We start from the raw sequence: 26,573 nt of genomic DNA on the forward strand, positions 1-26,573 counted from the left end.
ATGTGAATCCAAATTTGTTGGCAATATTCTGTGCAATTTAGAGAAGCTTTTCATCTTCATCAAAGTTTTATTTCTGTATTTTTTCTACGCCAAACTTAAGTTTAAGGACAATATTTTTACTTTAGTATTGACGTTTATTGACATAGTCCTATTTTCGTTTTGCAATAAAATTAAAAATAATAAAAATGTAAATATAATGAAATTGACTCCACTCCAATACGATATTCTATTCGATTCTCTATTCTAAGGTACATATATATTTTAAGTCACATATTGATGGTTTTTTTAAATACTAAAACGTAATACAAGTAACGAAACCAAAGTTTGAAATATATATATATTTTATTTTCTTTAATGCAGTTAGTCGCTTATAATATGTGGCAGTTGTTTGTTATTTAGTTAAAATCCGTATCTTGACTCAAATTATTAACGTCAGTAAAAGTCAGGAATGCCAATAATTCGAAAATTCACTGTTCAATTTCAAACATATAAAACATTACTTATAAAAAAAAATTTAAACGGGTTATAAGTAAAACATCGCCATCTCCTTCTTTCGAATCTCAAATCAATAATGTCATAAAGAGCGAAATGAATATTCAACTAAACAGCCGCTGAGCAACATTTATCAGTATTTTTTTTTAAATATACGAAGACAGCTTGTGTGTTGGCGTATTCCCAACTTAAACTGATTAAGTTTTCATAGTAAATGAGGTAAAAAAAAAAAAGATTATTAATATTCATATTCCTATACAAGTATTGTACAACCATCATTAATTCTTTAAGTGAAAATGTTAAGCTTAATGACTAAAAACTTTATGCCAACATTTAACAGTTTCATTAATTGGAATGTTAATGCGATGAGGAAATGAAAACTAATTAAGACTCTTTCACCCAAACTTAGTCTAAAAGAAATATTTTTATAAAATTCCAGCATATATATTCAAACATATCTTATACATATTAAAATCATTCAGAAATCATTCAATAGCTTGAAATTACTTGAGACACATAGATTTATATAAAACATATTATTATTATAATAAAATTTCTGACTGGACAATTTGTCATAATCGAATCGACGTCAAAAGTAATTAAGTAAAAGATAGTATAGTTAATTAATATATTTTTTTGAAATCAGCATATCATCCTAGCAGTGTTACTTTAGACAGAGGATTAAGATTGAACGGTCGAATAATTTCGATTCTTATTCGGTCAATTCCCATCGAAATTTTCAAAATTGCTTACAAACAAGTTTAATTCGATTAAAAGTTCGCTATCGAAGTACGACATCTCATTAAAGCTCTAAAAAGGTTGTTGACATGAAGTTCTTAGTCACCGCGAACTTATTATCAAGGTATTACAATCGAGCAACAACCTTGGTATACGCAGGTTTGAAATATGTTAAATAAAAACTTACATATGATTAGGCTTCTTTATGATTTATCTTGTGCTTATTAACTTTTATCACATTTATCGTACATTTATACAATCTACATCTGTCATACAGTACATTCTAGGTGGAATAAAAGATATTATTTAAAATATACCAACATCGTAGGCGAATAAGTAACAATAATACTCGTGTACAGAGTAAAACATCATCAGAAAAATAAAAATTTAGTCATACGATACACTGATACACTGTTCTATTCAATTCAGTGTACACGATTGTTTTAATTGTGTGCGCAACAAGGTTATATTATATTATAATATATATATGTATATATTATATACATTTATGTATTTAGATTATAAGAACCGATGTAATATATTGAACAAAATGCGAAGATAACGTATTCTAAACAAAACGTTTAATAATATATTTTTTCTGTATTACGTTTACTTTTATATATTTAGCACAAACCACGCGACAATGTTTTAAGGTTTTATGGAGTTTTTGTTTCGTGTAAAACTACTAAGTATAATTAATTCGTTTCTCCATTCGTACTGATTACAATATTAGTGTGATTAAGATTTGAAATTAATGACATTCATTGTTATATAAATGTAAATGAACAGACAATAATTGTGTTGTAACACTGCTGACTAACTTTCAATTAATCTCTCTCCGATTAAGAGTGATTCGGAATTTATTTCACAACGCCAAGTTGTTTTTTTTTATACATATTTTCATGAACGAAGGCACACAACTGTTCGGTTCAAGTTGAACTAAAATTAATTATTTTAATGCTCATGACAACACCTGTTCTATCCACTCGACAATATCGCATTACTCATTATTTTATTATGCTGCTTCATTGGTTTAGTGGCAAGTTTATATCACTGTAGATCTAGATGTTTTGGGTTCAAACTGGGTTTTACTTGGTAGTAGGTTTTTTAAGCCCTTCTGGGTAGGTACCACGCACTCCTCACATATTCTACCGCCAAAAAGCAGTATTTTTGTTGTTGTGTTCCGGTTGGAAGGTTAAGTGAGCCAGAGAAACTTCAGGCATAAGGAACATAAAATCTTTAGATTCTAAGGTATTGGCTGTGTAAGAAATGGTCAATTTTTCTTACGGCGCCAATGTCTATAGACGGTGGTGACCATTTAGCATCAGGTGGTCCATCCACCTACATATATCATAAACTTCTATATGCGCATGCGTTTGTGCGCTGTCTCGTGCGTCTCTGTGATTAACCACCATGATGGAACTTTATTAAGGAGGGTATTATTATAATATATTTCACATAAAATATTGTTACCAGTACATCGTACGTACGTCGCGCAAATATTTAAAAGTAAACAATTATATAATAACCGTAATCGAGCTCAATAAAATCTGATAAATATGAACAACACATCGAAGAACAGGTTCTATTTCAATTGATACTCATATAACTTGATGACTAGACTCTTAAAACATAATAAAATGAGCATTAACAAAAAAAAAAAAAAAACACGTAACTACACGATCTTCACCGCGCTCGCTGTTTGTTGTAAATTATAATTTGTACATTTTTTTTTTACAAAATTATAGATCTCCGTTAAGAAAATCGTGGTCGTAGCGAGCGCGGCGAATTAAAAAAAAAAAAAAACTAAGGATTTCGAAACTTATCAACTATAAAGTTTAACTTCAGATGTAGTCCTACTACCTTGAAAATGCATATATTCGTCAATATCCATAGAGAATAGAGAGGGACGGACTGAGCTCACACGACGCTCAATAATTTAAACTGCATCGACTATTGAATAAATCTAATCAATATAATAAACATTCAAAAAAAAAAAAACAAAAGACTACATTATTATATACACATTGCAAATAATCGAGTCCGATTTACGAACGGTACATTTTCTATACTTCATTATAATAATACATGAAGCGTCGTGTCAAATCAGTATGTACCTGTCTTAAAAAAAAAAAAATATTGTATACATGGTCAAACAACGATACAGGATTCCCTCAACTAGACATTGAAAAATTGACCTTCACACGAATCCATATTCTCGCAACCACGGGTGCGTACATACACAGATATGTTTGCGACAAAAGCTTATTTAAAAATTTTTTATTAACAATTCTTATTTACATAACTTAAACGACATTTCATCCAAGTACATACAAAACGGTAAAATGAGCACGTTACATGCTTAATGACATCAATAAGCCTGTGCCTTAATAAATCATTATCATTAAAATTGTGGTAAATCGTAATTACCTAGTAAGAATTATTCGGATTAAGTTTCAGTCAACGCTTGAGCAATCGCTGAAAGACGATACTATAAAAAAATGTCAAGAGATAATATAAATTGTTGATTTTCGAATTAAAAAAAAATCGCTTCAACGATTGTTTAAACAATTCAATCGCTTTAATACAGCATGAAACATTATCGTTTTAAATGCAACACTATGAATTGAACACTTTTAAGTTTTATTTACACACAGACCGTTGCGGTCCCGCGTCGAACGATCGCGTAACGTCTGAATCGAATTCCGAAATAAATCCTCTAATGATATTCGAGTACATATTCACAATACTTAATATAAAACAAATGGTTAATTAAATCTGTACACGAATCGTCGATAAAATTATCGATCGCCATTTAGAAAATCTAAATCTACGTCATACCTAACGTCCGAATTAAAAAAAAAACATGAGTAAAACCATTTAACACCACAAGTCACTAGACCACACGAGTCACAGGTCGCAGCGGGAATGTTCGACGTCGCGTAATATTCACTAACTCAGACTTGAAACGATAGAAATTGTCATGAAGTATTGGTAGAGAGTAACTCCTCTGAGGACCGCTCGCGGAACCCACGCGTGACAGACACATTCGGCGCTGTATTAATAGTTATTTAATTATATCTGTGGAGTTGTGATGAATACTAGTTATACAAAAGTTACATTGATGGACTAATCGGTGTTTTCTATGTTTTAATTTTATATTAATTATTATTAGAAAATATGGTTGAACATTACGTGAACATATTGAAATTTATGAGGAAAATTGTATATTCGTATATCGGTCTGTCATAGGTGGGTCCTACGAGCGTCGCCAGGGAATCTAATCATTGCCAATAGGTAGCGGGGCGCCGACACGGTACTACAAGCCGTCGAGCCGGTCCAGGCGGAACTCGTGCTCCACGGACGAGTCCGGCAGCAGCGCGCTGGGCTCCTCCAGCAGCGTCAGGTCGTCCAGGTCCAGGCCGGCACGCAGCTGCGCCTCCTCCCCGCCGAATATGCCGGGGTCTAGCTCGCCCGAGTAATCTGCAATCGACGATCCGACAACTCACTAAACATGATACTCACGAAGACCTACGATCTCGGAGTTGATAAACTACACAACATGTTGCTTTGAGAAGTTACGAAGGACAACAGTAACAGCCTGTTATTGTCCCACAGCTGAGCTAAGGCCTCCTCTCCCTTTTGAGAAGGTTTGGAGCTTATTCCACCACGCTGTTAAATGCGGGTTGGTAGAATACACATGTGGCAGAATTTCAATGAAATTAGACACGTGCAGGTTTTTTCACGATGTTTTTCTTCACCGTCAAGCACGAGATGAATTATAAACACAAATTAAGCATTTGAATCAGCAATTCGGGATTTGCCAGGATTTGAACCCACGAACATCGGTTAAGATTCACGCATTCTAACCACTAGATGATCTCGGCTTTTTCGAAGGACAACAGAAAGTTATTTCAAACCATTCTTTTTTTAAATTTGGGACTGCGAGTGGACGCAACGTCAAAAGTGGAAAAGGAAGATATCGTTATCGTAACGGGCGAGCGCGGCAGCGACCTGTGAGTATGATGTCGGGGATGGAGCTGGGCGTGGCGGGCGTGGGCGGCTGCGAGGGCGACGCGAGCGGCTGCAGCGCCGCGTACGCGCCGCCGCCCGCCACCGGGTCGCGCGCGCCGTGCCCGCTCAGCGCGCTGTGGGCGCCGCGCGACGACTGGAATGGAACGAGGGGCACGGTGTAAGTACCTATTGTGATTGAACAGTCGTGTGCGACGATAGGAAAATAATAATTGCCCCGAAACCCACCTGTGAATATGTATGTGACGAATTCGTTGTTTGTGACGAATGCGGCGAGCTGTGGTTTATGTACGTCGTGTTGTAGCTCGACGTGGGCGGGTCCAGCTGCCGAGGTGGATAAAACGTTAAAATTGAACCATCTACACGTTCAAGTGAAGCTAAAATAGTAAAAAAAATACTAAACTCGGTATTACCACAAGACGGCACATCGACTACAATATTTATTTGATAAAAATCAAGCGAGACATAACGTCAAATTATAATTTAAATTTCAAAACAAAACAGTTGTAAAATATTAACCGGAGGAATGCTAAATGATAAATAAGTAAAATAAACATGCTATAATATAAACAATGATCTAACTGCTGAACGCATGCTTTGTGTTTCATATACAACTTAACGAGGAATATGTGATAACAATATGATTTATCTCTTAAGCGAGTAAAAATGTGCAAAGCATGCCGTTCGATACATCGGTAATTATATTACCACTAGACAATATATATCTAAAACGCAGAAAAGCTGTAAATAGTACCAAAAGTATTTATAGTTGGAGATTATAAAAAAATATCTCAAGACTTGTATTATTTACACTGTAGTACTATTTTAAGCAGCACGTAAAACGAAATGTAATGTTGTTGAAACAATTTATAAAATCATTTCCTTTTACTTGCAATAATATTCGAAATGTGCAGTTATAGGAACTATTCAAAAAATGTGCTCCGAACTATCTTTTCGGCGTCGTCTGATTGCGAGCAATGATCCATTTTAACATAAACCCAGAAAGTTAATGATTTTTTTTTAATAAACTTATTAATGTATTTATGATATTTGAACATAATTAAATCAAAGATTTTGGACATTATTCATTTTATTCTTACTGGGATCTGATATAAAATTCTGGGTTAAAATTTAAAAAACAAACTGCACCAATTATATGGTGAAATATCCTCAACAATTTTCTTGGACAGGGCCCAATTACAATTATTTTTATTTGGCCGTAAAACAATTTACAGTTATTGTATAAATGATATATGCATGTGTGAAACATTTAATACAATCGTCATCGCTCACAATCACACCTTTACCGCTACCAAATTGTTTAATTTAAAAACGTATAATCGTAAAAGTATGGTGTGTATGTGGTGTCGTACATTTTCCGCGACCTGTACGTGCGCGGTCCAGCCCGACTCCACGAGACTCTGCACCAGCTGCGCCCAATCCTTGGCCAACATCCACCAACGTTACACACATTTACGAAGGCACACACGACCACAAAAAGATTACTATTTGTTTTAGATAAATTGCCACGCAAGTGAATTTTTACTACGAGTCTATTTAAAGTGTTTTGCTTGTTTATACGTTTTTGTATCTCAAATCTAGTTTATTTTACATATGATTTCGGTTTAAGTAAAAAAAGGCATTTTATTTCACACCTCTATATAATATACATTTTATATTGTAGCATCACGTTTAATTGATACGAGTTACTTGTAAAACGATTCAACTAACGATTTGATTTAGATAAATTTAGTTTTTTTTTCTTTTCATGTATTATCAATATGAATTGCTGAACGTAGATGACTTACATATTACAGATACTTGTTCAAACCCAGCCCATATATTTATGTATTTATAACTCGTTTTGTTGGCAGCAAATTTCGAATGAAATACTATCGCATTCAACCAATATTTAGATGATGAAATATTGTGATTAAATAACTTTAAATAACCTAGCAGTGGATCATATATACTATTTATTACTGGAGATAAAATTATTGTAATTATTTTCCGTAATTATATATAAAAATAATCATTAAACATTTGTTCGCAATCACATATAACAAATAGTAACCTCATACCGTGGTTGAGAGCACAAATATTATCGTTAATGAATTTGGTAAATAAATTCGGACGAGTTAATTATTTAATTTCATTTTAATACAAGATTGAATCCTAATGACCGTTAATTCATTTACCTAATTCCAGGGATAATTATAATCTAGTTTACATACACAAATTTCATGTAATGTCGCTAGGATGTGCATTTATAACGATATTTATGTGCTGAAATCTATTTGCTTTCATGTGTTATGTTATCATTTAACTGCGAGTGCCGATATTCACTAAATATTTCAATTTTCGCATATAAATATGTTCTTATTCATTATTAAATAGTTTCTATACTATTTCGAATATCGATATAAAGCCACGTTTATTTCTCTTATATAATATTACTCACAACTCCTTGCTATTCATATTCCATTGATGCATTGAAATTTTATAATAATGATAAATTATTTTTTATACGTAAATATCAAATTATACACAAAGGTGACCCCATTTCATCTCTCGTTGACCTGAATTAATTTTATTTGACCTATCGCTTTTCACAAAATCCAAATATAAAATCCGATATGTTTTGCAAAGAATTTGACTTGTCATATCGCTGTTACGCATACGTTTATATAAAATAACTATCACTATGATTTATGTCTCACCGTAGGTTAGTTCACATATAAAACTTTTAAACCAGACTTAGAACCATGTGAACAAAATGTAACTCAATATATAATACTTCATGATTTTCATGAAGTATTATATATTCGCCCACGTGTATATTATAAAAAAAATAACAATTAATAGGCAAAAAACTCACTTTAACATTTATAGTATTAGTATATTTGGGGTTATATTATTTTGCCCACACTCAAAATGGGCATATAGGATACCCAGAAAAACATAAGATTTTATTGTTCATTTTAATAATAATAATGTAATCCAGACTTCAGCCTTCGATTTCGGCCACGGCGGCCAATCTCAAGATAGATTAGCCAACTGCGCAGGACATATTATAGTGCACAAGCAAAGGTGCCCTCTCTATTCCCCAAGTCTCATAATCCGATGGGACGGCAATCCGTCACGAACGAAAAGAGTTCAGGCGCCGGACCAACGGCTTCACATGCTTTCCGAGGCACGGGAGTGTACACACTACCAACTTCCAAACTCCGGGCTGTTACTGAGAATTTTCTGACGGAAAAACCCGATAACTTTTTATTGGCCCGAACTGGGATATACAATAATCGCCTTCGATACTTAAGTTCGAAACATAATTAATATTATTATATTAAAGCTATATTATTGAAATTATCTATATTTAATTAAATAAAATTTTATTTTTTTAAAATAAATTATAACTTACCATTGTTATTTGCTCGAACGGTTGTAATAATACTTGGTGAAGGTTGTTGTAGTCTGTCTGCGGTGACTCCACGGGACTGCCTGGACTGTGCACCATCTGGAATGTATATACAATTTATTGTTTGTGTCCCACGGCTGAGCTAAGGCCTCCTCTCCCTTTTTTGAGGAGAAGGTTTGGAGCTTATTCCACCACCCTGCTCCAATGCGGGTTGGTGGAATACACATGTGACAGAATTTCGATGAAATTAGACACATGCAGGTTTCCTCACAATGTTTTCCTTCACCGAAAAGCACGAGATGAATTTGAAACAGAAATTAAGCACATGAAAATTCAGAGGTGCTTGCCCGGGTTTGAACCCACGTTCATCGGTTAAGATTCACGCGTTCTTACCACTGGGCCATCTCGACTTATTATTTATGTATTAAAGATGATTATGATTACGATATTTTCGTGACTGATAGCAGCGTGGAAGTAGATATCTTGTAGCGCCATCTAGTGGCGAGTTATAACAATGGTAAGTGTAAGAAATTTCTTTATGATTTAATTTAAACAGCCACTGGGTCACAACGACCCTGGCCCTCTGGGCCAAAACATAATGACACGACGGATGAACCGTCGGGGAGGAGCAGCCCGGGTAGGGGGGGCAACCCCGAGGCCCGTACCCAGACTGGCCTAGGCCAGTCAGGAGGACCCTCATCTCTCTCTTTATGATTAAATACATATTTGTAGAATATTTCTAAAATTCTCGGTCAACGGTCTCGGCCGCTTTTTTTTTTAACACCAGCACAACTTAACTGGTGGTAGGGCTTTGTGCAAGCTCGTCTGGGTAGATACCACCCACTCATCAGATATTCTACCGCAATACAGCAGTACTCGGTTGTCGGTTGTAAACCAGTGTAATTACAGGCACAAGGGACATAACATCTTAATTCCAAAGGTTGGTGGCGCATAGGCGAAGTAAGCGATGGTTAACTTTTCTTACAATGCTAATGTCTATGAGCATTGGTGACCACTATCAGGTGGCCCATTTTTATAGAATAGGAAGGCGGACGAGTATATGGGCCACCTGATGGTAAGTGGTCACCAAACGCGCTTAGACATTGGCATTGTAAGAAATGTCAACCATCGCTTACATAGCCAATGCGCCACCAACCTTGGGAACTAAGATTTTATGTACTTTGTGCCTGTTATTATACTGGCTCACTCACCCTTCAAAACGGAACACAACAATATCAAGTATTGCTGTTTTGCGGTAGAATATCTGATGAGTGGGTGGTACCTACCCAGACGAGCTTTCACAAAGCCCTACCACCAGTGTATATATAATGTAATCACTGTGGTGTGGTAAATATACTCACTGTGGGTGAAGGTACATTTATATTTGACGTCGATGAATATTGTGAGGGCGGACTGCAGTGGGACTGGTAGCTCGACGTTATCCAACTATGGTCTAGAGATGACATGTTCTGTAATCAGTCGAATTGAAAAATTTAATGCGAGCAAAAATAGATCTTAGCAGTATTGAAATAAGCGTGAAAACAGTATAGAGAAAATGTCTTGTCCAAATCATAATTATTATAAAGCTTTCGAGAATTTTGATTTTGAAAAAAATAAAATTTTCACATATATAAATAAATCTCTATGGTTAAACCTTATTGGTTGATTGATAATTTTTTTTTTTTTGTAATAAAACTCTTTGCTCGCTAAAGCGTTAACATAAATCAAGTAAAAATGAATTATGATTTAAACATAACAGAAAGTTGTTAGTTCACTTCGCTGTTTTCAATACGCAGCTCAACATGCAGAGTTACAGTTTAAGCAGTTGTATAGCATTTTGTTATTGGCAATGATTTATTAAGTCATTTGGTCATATTCAAAGACATAGTGAAGAACCAAGTGCGATATGACATGCCAATAAAAATAATAATTGTTATTAAGCATATATCATTGTAAAGTTTAAGAAACATATTAATTAAAAAAGAAACAAGAAAATGTATCCAAGTTAATAGGCTATTTACATTATGAACTTATAGTCAAAATCTTTATTCGATACATAAAGCCCGCTTGCTTGTTTATCAAAAATGTAAAATAAATATAACACAATGAGCTTCCTCAATTTTTCCTCTTAAGTGGAGTGATAACTAAAAATTAATTATTTAAATAATCCTTTATTTATATTATAGGTTTTTATAATTAACACTGAGTTCGGTTTAATTTCTTATAATATATCATATATATGGAACCCAATTGGATTTTTTATCTATAAAAAAAAATTATTCATGAATAATGTAGAGTATAATATTTGAGACAAGGAATAATTATTAAAATACTGTGATTTACAAAATTGTCTATTTTTAAGTAAATATGTTATGAAATAATGTTACACATTTGTTTGTTTAATTGTTATCGCTAATGTTATATAATACTACATATTACTAATTGATCAATTTTCATAAACCTATATATTAAATATATAATGCATAGGAACGTGAAAAATCAATGTGTAAAGAAATAATTTTCTTTTTTTATTATAAATAGGTTGGCAGACTAACGAATGGGCCACCTGGTGGTAAGCCCCACCACCTATACACATTGGCACTGTGAGAAATATTACCAACCTTGGGGTTGGTAGCGGTTAGGAATGGGTAATCTCCAAAGACTGAGATATTATGTCCCTTGTGCTTGTAATGGCTCACTGGCTCACTCACCCTTTTTACTGGAACACGACAATACGAAGTATCGATGTTTGGCTGTAGAATATATGGTAAGTGGGTTGTAGATCACCCAGACAGACTTGCACAAAGTCCTACAACTAAGAATTATGCAGCATAATATTGTAAATATGTAATATAATTTTAAAATTATTTACAGTCCATTATTAAACATATAATGATACAGCAGTAGCTATGACAAAAGTCAATTTATTTTAATGATGATTCTTTTATCCAAAGGTATAAAAAGCATAAGTATAAATACATTACACGCCCGCTTTTATTGACGTAGATTGAAATATATCAATAAGTTAGAACAATATAGTTAATAATTTAAATATATACACAAATCTTCGCTAAGACACGAGAAATGAATTTCTTTTGTAATCATTTCGTCCAAATTAACTTTAGCAAAAAAAAAACATAAATTAAAATATATAATAGAAACAGAGCTTCGTAATATAGCATCATAATATATTTGAGTAAAAATCGTTTTCCGGTCACAATGAAGTAATCAGATGAAAGCATTTTTGTAGTTATAAATTGCAAAGCTGGAAATTTAATCATGCAAATTATGGAAATAAAAAAAAATGTTAATAATCTTAAAAAATGTTAGTTTTTGGAAAGTTTACATTTATAGTAATGCGAATTTCAATACCATTTATAGGTTAAAAACATGACATTAATCGACAGCGTTTTAAGCACCGAAGCGAACATTTTCGTGAATGATTTTAAAAAAAGTATAAAAAAGGAGGTTACAAAAGAAAACGAACCTTATTATGATGAAGATAATTATTTGTGTTTGGTACAGATAAGTGATTCTGAAATAAACAAAAACATGACCGTGTTGAAAGCAAATAAACACAACAAAAATATAAACAACAAAAATGTTAAACATCTAATAAGAGTAACGAAGTGACATAAACAATATTTCAATTGTCTCAATAATAGTACAAATTGTATGTACGACGCATCTAGAAATATTTAATTTAATGATAAATATATTTATTAAAATGTAGACTTTATTACAACGACATAAGACACAAAATATAACAAACTATTAGTTTCGTACGAAACAATAAACATAGAACTGATAACAACTCAGAACTTAAGTCTGTTAAGCAACAATTATTTTACATAAATATAATATTTCGTTTTTAGAGGTATATTTTTTTTTACAAATCGTTATAAATTAATCTTTATGATTATTACTTTAAGGTGTAATTCACCTTAACACTTGTAACTTTATTTACATAATATCCTATAGCTAAATAGTTCATTCTACGCATGTTCACGGTGACTGTTCACGCAATTGTGTACTAAGATGTCTTAAAAAATTTTTTATAATGTTTAGTGTTAGTTAAAATTTTACGTTTATTACATGTTATACTATCGATTAGCACGTACAGCTTGGCTTCCCACCGGAGTTAAATTGTGAATTGAAAGTGCATCGGTTATTGCGCATACAATTGTGCACCATAAATTCTGTACAGTGGGTTAATCTTAGCTGAGATTGACCGTCTTGAACGAAACCAGTCAGAAATACAACATTAAAATATTTTTCATTCTTATTATTCGAAGCAAATACGTATAGATTATAAAAAAAGGTGTTATGAAGTAATAATAAAAATATAAATAAATAGTATTTTTTTTTTATATATTTGCCGGGAGGACAAATGACTCCACTCCACCTGATGGCAAGTGGTAGTAGAGTCCAAACGCGACGACGGCCAGTACAGTACTAAGCGAACCGAGTGTATTGCTATATAAATTTATTTTTTTGTAAGACTACGTTTCGTAGATATTGACAGAGTAAGAGCGTACGTGAATATAGTTTGTATTGTTTTTATATAATGCATAATCGTGTGTTTAATAATACCGTATAGTAGGTCTTCCGTCCGTGAGTGACTTTTGTGTGTGTGTGTCTGTGTACGTGTGTGCGCGTGCGTGTGTACCTGCGCGTCGTAGAGCGGCTGGTCGTGCACGGCGGCGAGCGGCACGGTGGCGCCGACGGGCGAGCCGGACGCGGGCGACAGGCCGCCCGTCGCCGGCGACACGCTGCCCGTCGGGCTCTGCGGGCACACTCACGGTCCTCATCTCGCTCATCGCGCACATCTCGCTCGCGCAGCGTACTTACTTTATCATACGTTCCATGCGAAAGTCGCATTTGCAATGGAATGGAAGATATTTTAATTGCAAAGCTGCCGTTTTTTTTTTATTGTTAAAAAATGTACACGTATCACTATTAAATCGTTGTCGACTAGAATTTGAACAAGAACGCGACACTATAAACGATAGAGATAACATACGCGAAGATTTCGTAAGAAAACGTCGATGTAAAATTATTATATTTTAGAGTGAATGTTAAGGTGCTTTTCCCATGGTACGTGACTCTGCGGATTATTATTCATGCCTCGCCGACGACTACGGACAGCCACGTACCGCACCAAGAATTTTCAGTATCAGTCTTGAGATTCGAAGTCATTATGTCATATAAAATTTATTTATATTTACATTTATTTATTGGTTTTGTTTTAATTAAATATTAATATTATTTTATTCATACCACCACCCACCTCATATCCTATCTGTAATTACTTACACCGTTGGTTGCCACCTTTAATCGCTTTAACCAATTTGTCATTATGAACGAAATCCTAATACCACCTGTTTTATGTAATTACTTTACACACTTTCAACGCTGATGCGTATTGTATATAGAATAACAAGTATTTATTTTCACTGTCATAAGTGATATATTTTTGTAACAATGACGAAATGTTTTATGTGAAGTATTTTCTTAGATAAACAGAATAAATTATCATGAAGGTGGTAAATACCTAATGATACATAACTTGTACAGTTTTATAACTATTTTATACAATCATGTATTAAGCGTGCGACAAAATATAAGTAACGTTGTTTAATTATTTTTTGTATAAAATATTTTCGTATATAAAAATATTACGAATTTTATGTACAATATTGCGTATTATAATATCTTTTGTAATGTAATTACGTGTTTTGCTTCGTAGGATACGGTGATATTAATTAAAATATTACGAAAGTATTATATTTAGAACTACATATTCTATGCGATTTGCTACTAGCTTTGCTATTTTATTCACTACAAACTTATATATTAATACATATTTATTTATAATAAACTATTCAACTGGACATTATAGTCACGACAACATCGCTAACATTCAAAACGCATCTTTTCGCGAAATAATAATGAATATTAAAGATCACAAAATTTCGACTAAATTTCTAAATGTCAAAGTTTATGTTACGAATATTAACCTCCTGTGATTGGAATAAGCTTTAGGTAGCAGTAAGCATCAATCAAGTGCTGAATAGCACCGTAACAGCCTGTGAATGTCCCACTGCTGGGCTAAAGGCCTCCGCACCTCTTTTTGAGGAGAAGGTTTGGAGCTTATTCCACCACGCTGCTCCAATGCGGGTTGGTGGAATACACATGTGGCAGAATTTCAGTGAAATTAGACACATGCAGGTTTCCTCACGATGTTTTCCTTCACCGTCAAGCACGAGATGAATTATAATCACAAATTAAGCACATGAAAGTTCAGTGGTGCTTGCCCGGGTTTGAACCCACGATCATCGGTTAAGATTCACGCGTTCTTACCACTAGGCCATCTCGGCTGAATAGCACGCTGACATAAATATAGGTCCTTTGATTACAAATCGGTAACCACGTGTAGATATAGATTTTTAGATATTTATTGAATATCTAATAATAATAATAATCATTTATTTGCATGAAACATAGTTTTACAGATGTGATAATTTCTTTATAAGTCTGTAATACAATTCGCCCACGATAGGCGCGCAAATATATTTGTCGTGTGTAAATATCTAAAATACCTTTGTTCAGTGAAATTCAACGCCAAGTCCCAACAAATCAAAAACGAAGGCACACACAACACAAAACAAGAAAGTCCGAAGCGACAGAACGATAGATAATCCAGAAGAACCATAAAAATGGGTACACTTGAAATTAAATTCTAATAACCGATTTTCCATTCGGAATATGTACTTTGATTGACAATGTCCTTTTGGTTTGAGTTGTAAATCAAAATTGTTTATATTTTTATCAATAAAACATTACATAGAACTTATGGAAAGTATATTTAAAAAAAAAAAAAGATCAGTCTATTTTTCGTTCAGAATAGATATCGCAAAAAAGAAAAATGCTTGTCAGTAAGGCGAGATTAAAATTAGCACTTCCCGCTACAAAGACTTGGACTTACATTTATAGACAAGCTTAATGATTCCAAATGAAATCTCGACTATTAGGTCCCCTGGGTGTAGTAGATACGCTAGGTGAGGGGGAGAGTACACTCACATATCGGGGCTGGTACTCGGGCGAGGTCCGGTGCGGCAGGTAGTGCGGCGGCGGGAAGTGCACGGAGGTGAGGTCGGGCAGCGAGCCGCCCGGCACCTGTAGCTCGCACTGCAGGCCGCCCGAACCGCCCTGGCCGGCCCCGCCCCCGCCGCCGCTCTCGTACACGCTGCGGACACACCAAGCCTACCGTTACTTTCACTCCCATCGGAAGTCTACGTCTTATCATATTTTCCGGATTTCGATTCTAGTGATTTTCTCTTAAAACCAAAATTAAAGGAGCGGTATTAGAAGATCAATAAGAAATATTAAAACATTTTTGTGTTTTTTTTTTTAATATATTGATTTCAGAAATTTTATATTTACCTTATGAAATAACGATTAAAAGTGCTTGTAGAGCGATATTCAAACCTAATAACATTATACATAGAACACACCTGAATTAATCGATTTATGACACTGGTAACGATTTGTGTGAATAATTTTAGCATAATGATATAAAATCGTTGTTTTGATAGACAATTTGTTATAGTTTGACGGTGTCGTTACGTAGTACGTACGCATAAATTATTGTGTATCATTATAATCCTTGTTGTTAAATGTTTATTTATTATTTATTTGTGACATTTTTTTTTAAATTACTGATAATTTTTTGTTATTTTTAATTTGAATTGTATTAGATGATTCTGGAATTGCTATGTACACTTGTAATTGACATGCATATTAGATATACTATTATTGTTTTATAAATTAATCTTTTCAATGCTTTATATGTATGTTGTAAGTGTGTTATTATAAATAAATAAATAATTTTCTATATAGTCGATATTTTTTAATGTTTTCAGGTTCAAATACGCGTTTATAAATCAACTCATTTCTAGTGACGAAAAATATTGTGAGGAAACCTTTTAGAGTCGGATGAAATTCTACTAATATCTACCCTTTGGAACAGCGGTAGACTAATCTTCACACATTTAACGTAAAAGGAAAAGCATTTGCCCCGATAATTATAGTAGCGGGACATTTACGGGAAACTAATCAAAGAGCAATGCGGTTAAGTATTAAATGAACACATTAAAAATCTAAGTAGGCCAGCTGTGTAGGGCTAATAATTTATTAAAATTACTTTATGCCGGTTATATGAGGAAAATATTATTTATATCAAATTAACTACCTTATAAAGCGTCGTACGTTGTGTAGAAATAATTGTAAGGTGTTCATAGTAAAGTAGACTACTAGTACTTTACGCTTTGGTAATAAAATAAATTATCAATTCATTTTTATAAATTGTTTTTTTAATCAAGCAAAAATTATTTAAACAAAACATTTATATAATAGAACGACGACGGCAATAAAATGCTTGAATGAAACAAACAAAATATACTGAAATATCAACGCACACCCCAAACTACTGGAGCTACTAGCACCATAAAAATTTGCTAAAAAAAGCCGCCTTTAACGCAGTAGGCTAGCACTGAGAAAGAATTTTTGTAAATTAATCTACTAAAGTAGTGATAAAGGGGATGAAAATGTTTGAAAATCCTTCATGTTTGAAGATCTATGGAAATTGGTATTTAGATGTTTTGAATTATGACGCGAACGAAGCTGCGGGTAAAGCACTAGTAACTTATTATTGCTAATTATATTATGATAATTAAAAAAAAAAGTCTGTATTTGATAATTTCCATACATAATTTATACGTACTTAAATTAGTTAAAACAAGCAAGTACAAAATCATGAGATTTACGTTCAATTTCATCTTGTTAAATGACAATTTTGATGTGCTCGAGAGAGCGTATTTGAATAGAATTAATTTCGATTTTAATTTACCTTTTATTGATAACATAACAAATCATACGACTTAATTCATAAATGTATGACGTTTCCATGTTACAATTCCCGTGAATTACTCACTTGTTATTGTTAGGTATTCGTGGTATTTCACACGACGACCGCGGACGGTTGGTCGGATTCATTCCGAGCGTTGCTAGCACGTCGAGAGGAATGTTGCTAGCTGAAATAAATATACATTAATTATAATAGGTTTTTTTTTTTTTACTTAAAAAAATAATCATGTGCTAATTTATTTATGCTCAATTAAAACAATGACGTACATATAACAAAAACTTAATATACAACATTGAATTAATTAAAACATTCATTTGAAATTTAGATTACAATGGTATGTATAATGGTTGAAATAGTTTATGAATATTATTAACTTTTTTACATCAGCAAAAACTAAATCGATTTAGTTTTTGCTGATGTAAATAAGATGTAGAAAGCAGGAAAGATAAGTAATAAGAACCTCTCCAGTACAAACATTAATTAACCAAAGACGAAAGTTTTCACATTATTATTATTATTACACATTTAATAATTTTGTTTTAAATGTTATAGGAAAAAATTTATTTAAAGATATATTTAGTGACCAATAAAATAAAAACATATGAAAACAATTAAGGAAGTTGTAAAATAAGTTTTTTTTTAATTTCCTTTTATATCGACAAATGCTCGACATGTTCGGCTGACAACCAATCGGCTGACATAAGATTATGTTTCTCACCTCGTCGATGATTCTGGTGAGGGTGTAAGTGTGGGTGTCCGTGGGAATGCAGTGGGTGGTGCGGTGATAGGGGCTGCGTTGTCACCTGCTGCTCACCGCAGGACTGGTGTAACGCTGAGTCAGAGTTCGTCCGTCGCCAATTGCTATCCGGTGGTGGACTAGAATAAATTAGTAAAATTTACAAATTAAAATATCTTCGTTTTTTAAAAATTTACTCTAATGTATAGACAAATAAAACACTAAAAAAATACAGTTTGAACAGCTTTATTATAATACTTTGCGTCAGAAAACTTCAAATTTGATCCCATTGGTCTGCAAACTAGCCAGACCAACAATAAATAATAAAAAAAAATTAATACATGAACTTACATAATACAACAAGAAATTAATGGTATTTATGTCAACTTTAAATGAACAGGTAAAAATAGTGTCCATTGTTTGCGTCATTTTGACGGACGATTTATTTAACGATCAAGCAATGCGGACGGATGGAAGATTTCGTATTCTACAATTACTAATACGTTTAACGAGAATAAATAAAACCGTTTGATTATATAAATCTATGACTCATTTGCATTTAAGTATCACAAATTCATAAAAAAAAAAAACTATTAAAATAAGTAATTTGCCATGGTGGCTTTACGTTAATCGTGTGTTATTATATAAAATAAAATTAATAGTGATATTGTTTCATCAAATTTTAAAAGAATCCGTATCAACTTAATCTGAATTCTTTTTAAAAAAATTCGTATACGGTGAGGTATAGAATACGTCTAATAATTTCCTAACGAGGCTGTTATTAAGAATTTTTTTTTATAGCAATTAAAACAATAACCTTATTATTTTATTTAGTTTGTAAAATAATAAAAGCTTCGTTTTCAAGGTATGCAATGATAATCGTCCTAAATAAGTATGTAACTGAATGATATTAATCTTTAAATAAATTAAATTTAAAGTCGGTTATCATAGAATCGAATTTTCTAAAACAGTCTATACAATGTCAATACAAATGTCCTGTCGCTTCAATTTGGACACATAACAATAAAAGCATTAATTATGAATGAGGTTACCAAGAATGGTTCATGTAATAAGGCTTGAATTAAAATGTTCGATGTGTCATTCGTAGATAGCACGCTATTTCAATTGAAGTTTAAGCTTATTAATTTATTGAATCAAAACACACTTTCAAGTGGAACTACTTTTTTTTAAATAATACTATTAGTTCCGGCTCCGTACGCAATCATCAAGGGAATTCGTCCGTTATATTCTTATAAATTATGAGTATAAAATAAATATGTTATATAATAGGTGTTAAACGTTTTATCCGCCCGTACTGTGCTAATACATTAAACCGTCACGATCGACGTTTTTTCTCACGTCTTCATTCAAATATCTTGTAGCATCTACAGAATAAAATCTAAAACTACTGAACGCAAAGTGTTAAAGGCAAGTTTTGTTTAAAGAACTTTTTTTTTTTTTTATAGAATAGGAAGGCGGACGAGCATATGGGCCACCTGATGGTAAGTGGTCACCAACGCTCTTAGACATTGGCATTGTAAGAAATGTCAACCATCGCTTACATATCCAATGCGCCACCAACCTTGGGAACTAAGATTTTATGTCCCTTGTGCCTGTAATTACACTGGCTCACTCACCCTTCAAACCGGAACACAACAATATCAAGTATTGCTGTTTTGCGGTAGAATATCTGATGAGTGGGTGGTACCTACCCAGACGAGCTTCCATCCAATTCATATGTTATGTATTGTAACGCTTGCGATTTTTAAGAGGTACAAATTTCGACAAATCTCCTCGTTTTAGAATCGCCAGAAATGTATCTGTGGGTATGCGAGCGTTTTGTGTGTAAGCATTAATTACGGACTACGGTACTAGTTTTCGCTCGCGCTAAGGGGCAAATAGGTATGTCCTTCCTTGGCGTTCAAGCTTGATTCTTACCAAAATTCATCAAAATCGGTTCAGTGGTTAAGCCGTAAAAGCGTAAAAGAGATACAAAGTTACTTTCGCACTTATAATATTAGTATATATAGCATATTCCTTAATATTTCTTTAAATTTTATTTCTTCAGTACAACTAATCGATAAATCAAACTTATTTTATCCGACGCGTAGTTATTACACAATAAACAACTGATTGTGTTTTCCTTAAATTAAGTTGTTTTTTTAAATACATATATGCACAGTCTCTAATACATTGAAGTAGAAAGTTGACATAAATGTATATATATATATTTAAATATATATTATATTGTAAATTGGATGAAGCCGTTAAATTATCTAAAATATAAATAATTTAAATTTTAACGTTTAGAGAAACGTTAAAAGAGAAGTTACAGAGGTAACTTCTCTGTTTAGATCCAAATCATATAAATATAAAATTATCTTTCTCTAAAATACTAAGTAGATTACTCTGTATCACTTGCCATTATGATGAATAAAGACCAAAACATAACAAAACATTAACTTAACGTGGTATAGTTTTTTTTAATAAGTGTAACAAGATACAGAAAACGTTTGACAGATCCTTTGTTTAGCAGTACATTGGCAATGTAAAGACTTAAGCCTTATACAAAGCCATGGCCCATTTGGCAGTGACAGGCTGCCTTTTATCACTAGCAACACTATAGAATATTGCGTATAAGTTAAAGTTAGAAAAAAACCAATATATCCCACATAAGATCTATCATACAAATTATAAACGCAGAGATCAAAAGCTCAGCGGTGTTATACTGTAAGAACAAATGAGTTCATATCTCACTCGTGAAATGTTAAAAATCGACTTTTGGTGATACACTATGTTGACGCATGTATATCTTAAGGTGGCTTCCCACGGTGCATGATATTACGGATGGACGCGGACCAGCCCGCACTGACGCACGGTTGGAAAAGTATTATATGTGGAAGCACAGACAACTCCGTGACAGCGCGTCGAATTCGTCGCGAGTCGGGTAACTCAAAAAGTACGGGTACGAATTTTGATATTTTGCAATGACAAAATACTTTCGAATCTCAAGACTGACAGACCGTCACGCACCGTAGAAACAGCCTAGTTGCGGTGCGTGGCTGTCCGTGGTCGTCGACCGTACGTAAATAATCCGCAAAATCAGGCACCGTAGGAAGTCCTTTAAATGTTATAATAATTACAATCAATGTCGTGATATGCGACGTGATTTTTGACATTTCCCGATCGTCCGTTTCCCGCTTTCTGCGGCGAGTTTCGAATTCGTTGACATGACAAATTCGTGCAGAAGAGCTATACTGTTCACACACGACATGATTTCCATTTATATAGAGTTCAATCAAAATTTCTAAGATCACGCAAAATATTCAGTAAAATTAAACCTATTTGTAAGAGCACACTGTAGAGATAGGGTGTGTCAAAAATACATTATAAAAACCTTTTTGAAGTATGTCAGTAAAATACAACTATTTCTTTCGAATAATCCTTACGAATAGTTTTGGTCTGATATGAAACAACGAAATTGATGGTTATTGAAAGAAAAGGAATAAATATATAGAGAAAAATGAAAAAATATCAAAAAAAGTTCATGAGCTTGAAAGTTCCATGTGGAACATTCGGAAAATTATTTAGGAATAATAGATGTTCCATTTGCTTGATTTGATTGTTTTGCCTCCCTTGCCTCTTCATTTGGGTTTTTATCTTACGTCATAAATATCACTACGTTTTCTACTGAACTGAGGATTAGGATTAATAGACTTATTTCTTACAATATTAATCCCTATCATTATCCTTACATTACCGATTAAAAATAACTCGTTTTTTATACTAAGTCTATAACAAAAAATGTAAGAAAAAAAACGTTACGTTATTATAATTAATAAATATATTCCTTAGAACAAGCCCTTGACCTCATTTGATAAATTGCGTTTCTAATCGGAATTCTTTTAATTAGCCCATATATTCGTCATTTGATCACTGAAGTCTAGATGAGTATCAAATTTCAATTGTCCTTGTTCAGTTGATTCAAGAAATCAGACGACCAGATATATAAACGCGAGTGATCCTATAAGAGTTTCGTGCTTTCATTGGATGTACGCAACTCTAAAAAGGCGCGAAATAAGAAGTAAGCAGCTTACTACGTGTATGTGGTTAAAGAAAAGATCACTTTACGCGGGATAAATGAACTTTATGACTTCCGGTCTACGAGTACATTAATTATCATATTTTACGAATCTTCATATTTTTTATCGACACCGTAACTTTTAAATAACGAACCTTTAATTACAAAATTTATGTGATGCCATTTGAACTCGATGATAAAAGAGAAATATCAAATGTCATGTCATGAAATTAAAAGAATAATTATAGTGTGTAACGTGCGGCACTGAATATTCTGTAAATTTATAGAGGTCGCTTAGCCCGATACTGACAATAACCGTCTCATTTTGTATAATTAAGAGCAAAGTTAGATTTATTAAAGTGACTAAATATTGAACACTCATTGGTTGAAATAAAATAATCTTACGCGACAAAACGATTTGCTATCCTTTTAACACTATGGTGTCACGAGAATGAGATAGCAAGTTTAGTATCAAGATTATATACAATAGAATTGTCACCATTATCTGCAATTAAATCCAAACTATAATTTGGGGAGAAAATTCGAAAAGAATACGCTAACTTAGCTGGTATATTAGGGGACAACTTCCTGGTCAGGATTGAGTAAAATTGGTGTTAAATATATAACGGGATAAAGCCTTACTTTACTAATATGGGCATTCTATCACACTCTTTACTTAATTTCTAGAATATATAAGACTAATAATTGACTTTAATCATAAATGTTTATTTTATTTCCCACGTAATTTACATTATGAGTATGAGCGAAAAAAAATAATAAAAAGGAATGTGTAATGAGCGAGATGTATATTATGTATAGCTTATTATATAACTACTCACGATTGTACAAAAATTAAATTTAATACTGTTGTTTAATAAATCGATCACTGTAAACTTCAGTGATAAATAATAAAATAAATAAATAATAACTTAACCTTCTCAAAAAGGGAGAGGAGGCCTTAGCCCAGCAGTGGGACATTCATAGGCTGTTACTGTACTGTAAACTTCAGTAAGAGTAAACTTGGCGTGATAATGTTTTAGTAAAGATTCTTTATAATGTAGTTGCTATTTAAAACGTTACGTCTGTTGAACCTATAATGTACAGCAGTATAATAAGAATTAATTTAAAATAAAAAAAAAAAACAGTAAAAATCGTGATCTCCGACATGGCGATCACTCAATACCTTGCTGAAAATTCTTACCTGAGATAGACCGTGCTTCCGTATGGGCTGGTGTCATGCTTGCGATCCGCGGGTCGTCGCATGGGACCAACTGATGATGAAGCCCGCCCCCTCTGTCCAGGCGACCGTGGCGACGGTGACGTCCCACCACTCCTACCACCGAGGCCATACTGCGTCACTAGTGTCGTTTCCTCTGGCTATTGACAAATAAAAAAATATTAATAAAATTAAAACAAACAAACATTTGTGGTTCTAGATTTAGAAAACTATTCCAAAATGTTAACTCATGAAGTTAATTATTATAAGTATTTTAGTCATAATAAAAAAAAACATTTATTAAAGAATAAAGAAGAAAAAATACTTTTTTCATTCTTAACCGTTGTCTTAATGAAGTTGTCATACGGATTAATAACAAGTTTTTTCTTTACTCTATCCTTATCATCTTTTCACGTACGATTTCTATACATCATAAACAGGTAAATATTTCAACAAGATTATTGAATCAGGATAAGAATACTGCATTAACTAATTACCTGTGATACTATAATCCCAATTAATTAATGATAAATAACATATAATCAATCAATAACACTGAATAACATAGTTACCATTTTTATGTTACCATATAATATGTATGAATAAATAATAAAAGCCATACATAACTGAATTAAGAACAAATAATATATCTAAGATCTACATAAATTAAACTATTATTGCATTCTTGCTTTTGTAACAAAATTTTTCCTAATATATGAGAAACATTCCAGTAAGCTTCGCAATACATATGTAATCAACTCAGAAGTAAATAGTTTGGCAGTACATCATTTTTTTAATAAAAATATGTTGATATTTCTTTCAGTTTAAAAAAGATAGCAGTCTTGTAAAATTTGTTTAGGTCTGCATATGAGAAATGGCATGGATAATAGAAACACACATTATAATGCCAAAATGGTTTTAAATTAACAAAAATTTGGAATATTTTTTGCATAATATAATTTAATGGAAAGTAAGGAATAGTTGCAAATATGTATCAAAATCCTTTTTTACCAAACAATATACAATTTAAATAGTCATATGTCATCATCGAAGACATAAATAATTTTTAAAAAAGAAAATACTTTCCTTTTCAAATATATTACATATATATTATTTTTATCTGTGAAATTAAATATATGTAATAAATCATATATACAAACAGTACTGTACAAAAAAAGATCTATCAATATTTTTTTAGTTTAGTTATTGTCTTTATTTCGATATTCTAAATATTGTGTAAGTAAATAATTATTTAACAAATATTAATTAATACCTGTAAAGTTCAATATTTCTCTAATGTATTGCATTTGTTATAAACGTTAGCATGTCATATGTTTTTATTAATCTGGTTATAAAATAAACAGATCATGTAAGTCGCGAGAAAAACTCGTACAACACATGTTACAAAAAAAACATATTTATGTCAAAGCTTTCAGCTTCGAATGCCGATTCAAGGTTTACAGCTTAATATTATACACATAGTAATGTGTAACTGTTGCCTTGCAACAAATTTAGTTGACCATGTTATTTTATATTTTATCTCTTGATAATCTACTTATTTGAGTGCCTAAAATATAGCATTCTCATGTAAAACTAGGCATATTCTCATGCAGGATTGATATATTATTGTTTGAAACAATTTAGGCTGAAATAAAAAATAAAATATCTGCATACAGATATCCTACATTTACTAAAAAGTTCTACTAACATTTATAAAAAACTAATATTATAACTGAAGATAAGGGAGCAAATAATATGGGTATTGAACAAGCAGATTCCAAAATGTGGAACCTTAGTGACTTCCGTCTTTGTTGTTGGTGGCTCGGGTGCTGCAACATTAGGAAGTGAGCCACTCCGGAATGTACCCAAGCCCTGTTGTGTTTGAACTACGATTTCAACAACTTCTGGCTCAGGAGGGGCTTTGATTTTGGCTCGTCGACTACTAGAGTTAACCTGTAACCACCATTTCTCAACAACTGCTTATTGTTGTATAAATATTTATACCTATATCTTTATGTAATTTTTTTCTACCAATAAATGTTCACAAGCACTTTTGTTTTATGGATTGCAGAAATTCTCTTCAAGATTTGATATTACTTTTAATAAAAAAAGTTCCCAAAATAGATAGCATGCAGATTCATAGTATATATTTCCTTATTATTTACTAAATGAGTACAATTTTGTATCTTATTTATTTTGCACTAATATTTTATTTTAAACAGTAAATTGTAACTAAATGCTATTGTCTTCAATTAGATATAGTACTATTTTATGTGTGTTGCAGACGAATAATAATTGTCGAATTTAAAAATATAATCTTATATGGATATTATTCTAAATTGAATGCATCGCTGGATATATTGAAAGCATACAAACAGTGAACGAAATATTGGATGGTAATAGGTGCCCAAAACAAATATTACATCTTTAAAGAACAGTAACCTTCAACCGTTCATATTCTTAATCTCGTTATTGTTTGGAGTGTGCAATTGATATACAATAATAAAACAATTTCGACAATGACAGTTGTTAATTATTATGAGAACTGAATATGCAGAAACATTGTTCCTTGTTCATTCGTATAAGATTAATATTCAATAAGTAATTGAGTCGCAATATTGAAATGATTATTGTTTACGTCGGCTAGCACATTTGACGGCCAGGAAGCGATTGCCTGAGTAAATAGGCGACCCGCGACATACCTTATTGGTTGCGTCGGAAACTTCACGCATTATTTTTTCAAAAGCAGCCGTTTCCTCAGCTTGCTTTTGATTGTGAAGGGCGATTTTTTCACTAAATTTTCTAGGATTCGCCATGATGGTCAACAAACATTTATTCTTCTCTTTTTACATCACAATTTTCTGCGCTCAAAGAACCAAAGCGCGCCTGCCTGTCAGACAGTAACTTAATGTTGCCAACTGTTATTGTTCT

At 32.7% G+C, this 26,573-nt stretch overlaps 1 protein-coding gene across 3 annotated transcripts; it reads right to left on the reverse strand.

The window, feature by feature from the left end:
- Positions 1–1,014: 1,014 nt before the first annotated feature.
- LOC126774841 (CREB-regulated transcription coactivator 2) lies at positions 1,015–26,525 on the reverse strand. Of its 3 annotated transcripts, XM_050496474.1 has the most exons (12): positions 26,345–26,525; positions 23,628–23,803; positions 18,328–18,485; positions 17,676–17,775; positions 15,764–15,929; positions 13,350–13,466; positions 12,168–12,215; positions 10,042–10,149; positions 8,684–8,779; positions 5,491–5,586; positions 5,245–5,398; positions 1,015–4,713 (listed from the first exon to the last, which is right to left on the reverse strand). In XM_050496474.1, the coding sequence occupies exons 1-12, from the start codon at positions 26,456–26,458 to the stop codon at positions 4,550–4,552; spliced, it is 1,497 nt and encodes a 498-aa protein (XP_050352431.1). In that variant the 5' UTR covers positions 26,459–26,525; the 3' UTR covers positions 1,015–4,549. The 3 variants fall into 3 exon arrangements, with proteins under 3 accessions (XP_050352431.1, XP_050352432.1, XP_050352433.1); XM_050496475.1 differs by lacking the exon at positions 12,168–12,215; XM_050496476.1 differs by lacking the exons at positions 12,168–12,215; positions 13,350–13,466.
- Between the last annotated feature and the right edge of the window lie 48 nt (positions 26,526–26,573).

This window comes from Nymphalis io, chromosome 17, assembly GCF_905147045.1.
Source record: "Nymphalis io chromosome 17, ilAglIoxx1.1, whole genome shotgun sequence".
Taxonomy (NCBI): domain Eukaryota; kingdom Metazoa; phylum Arthropoda; class Insecta; order Lepidoptera; family Nymphalidae; genus Nymphalis; species Nymphalis io.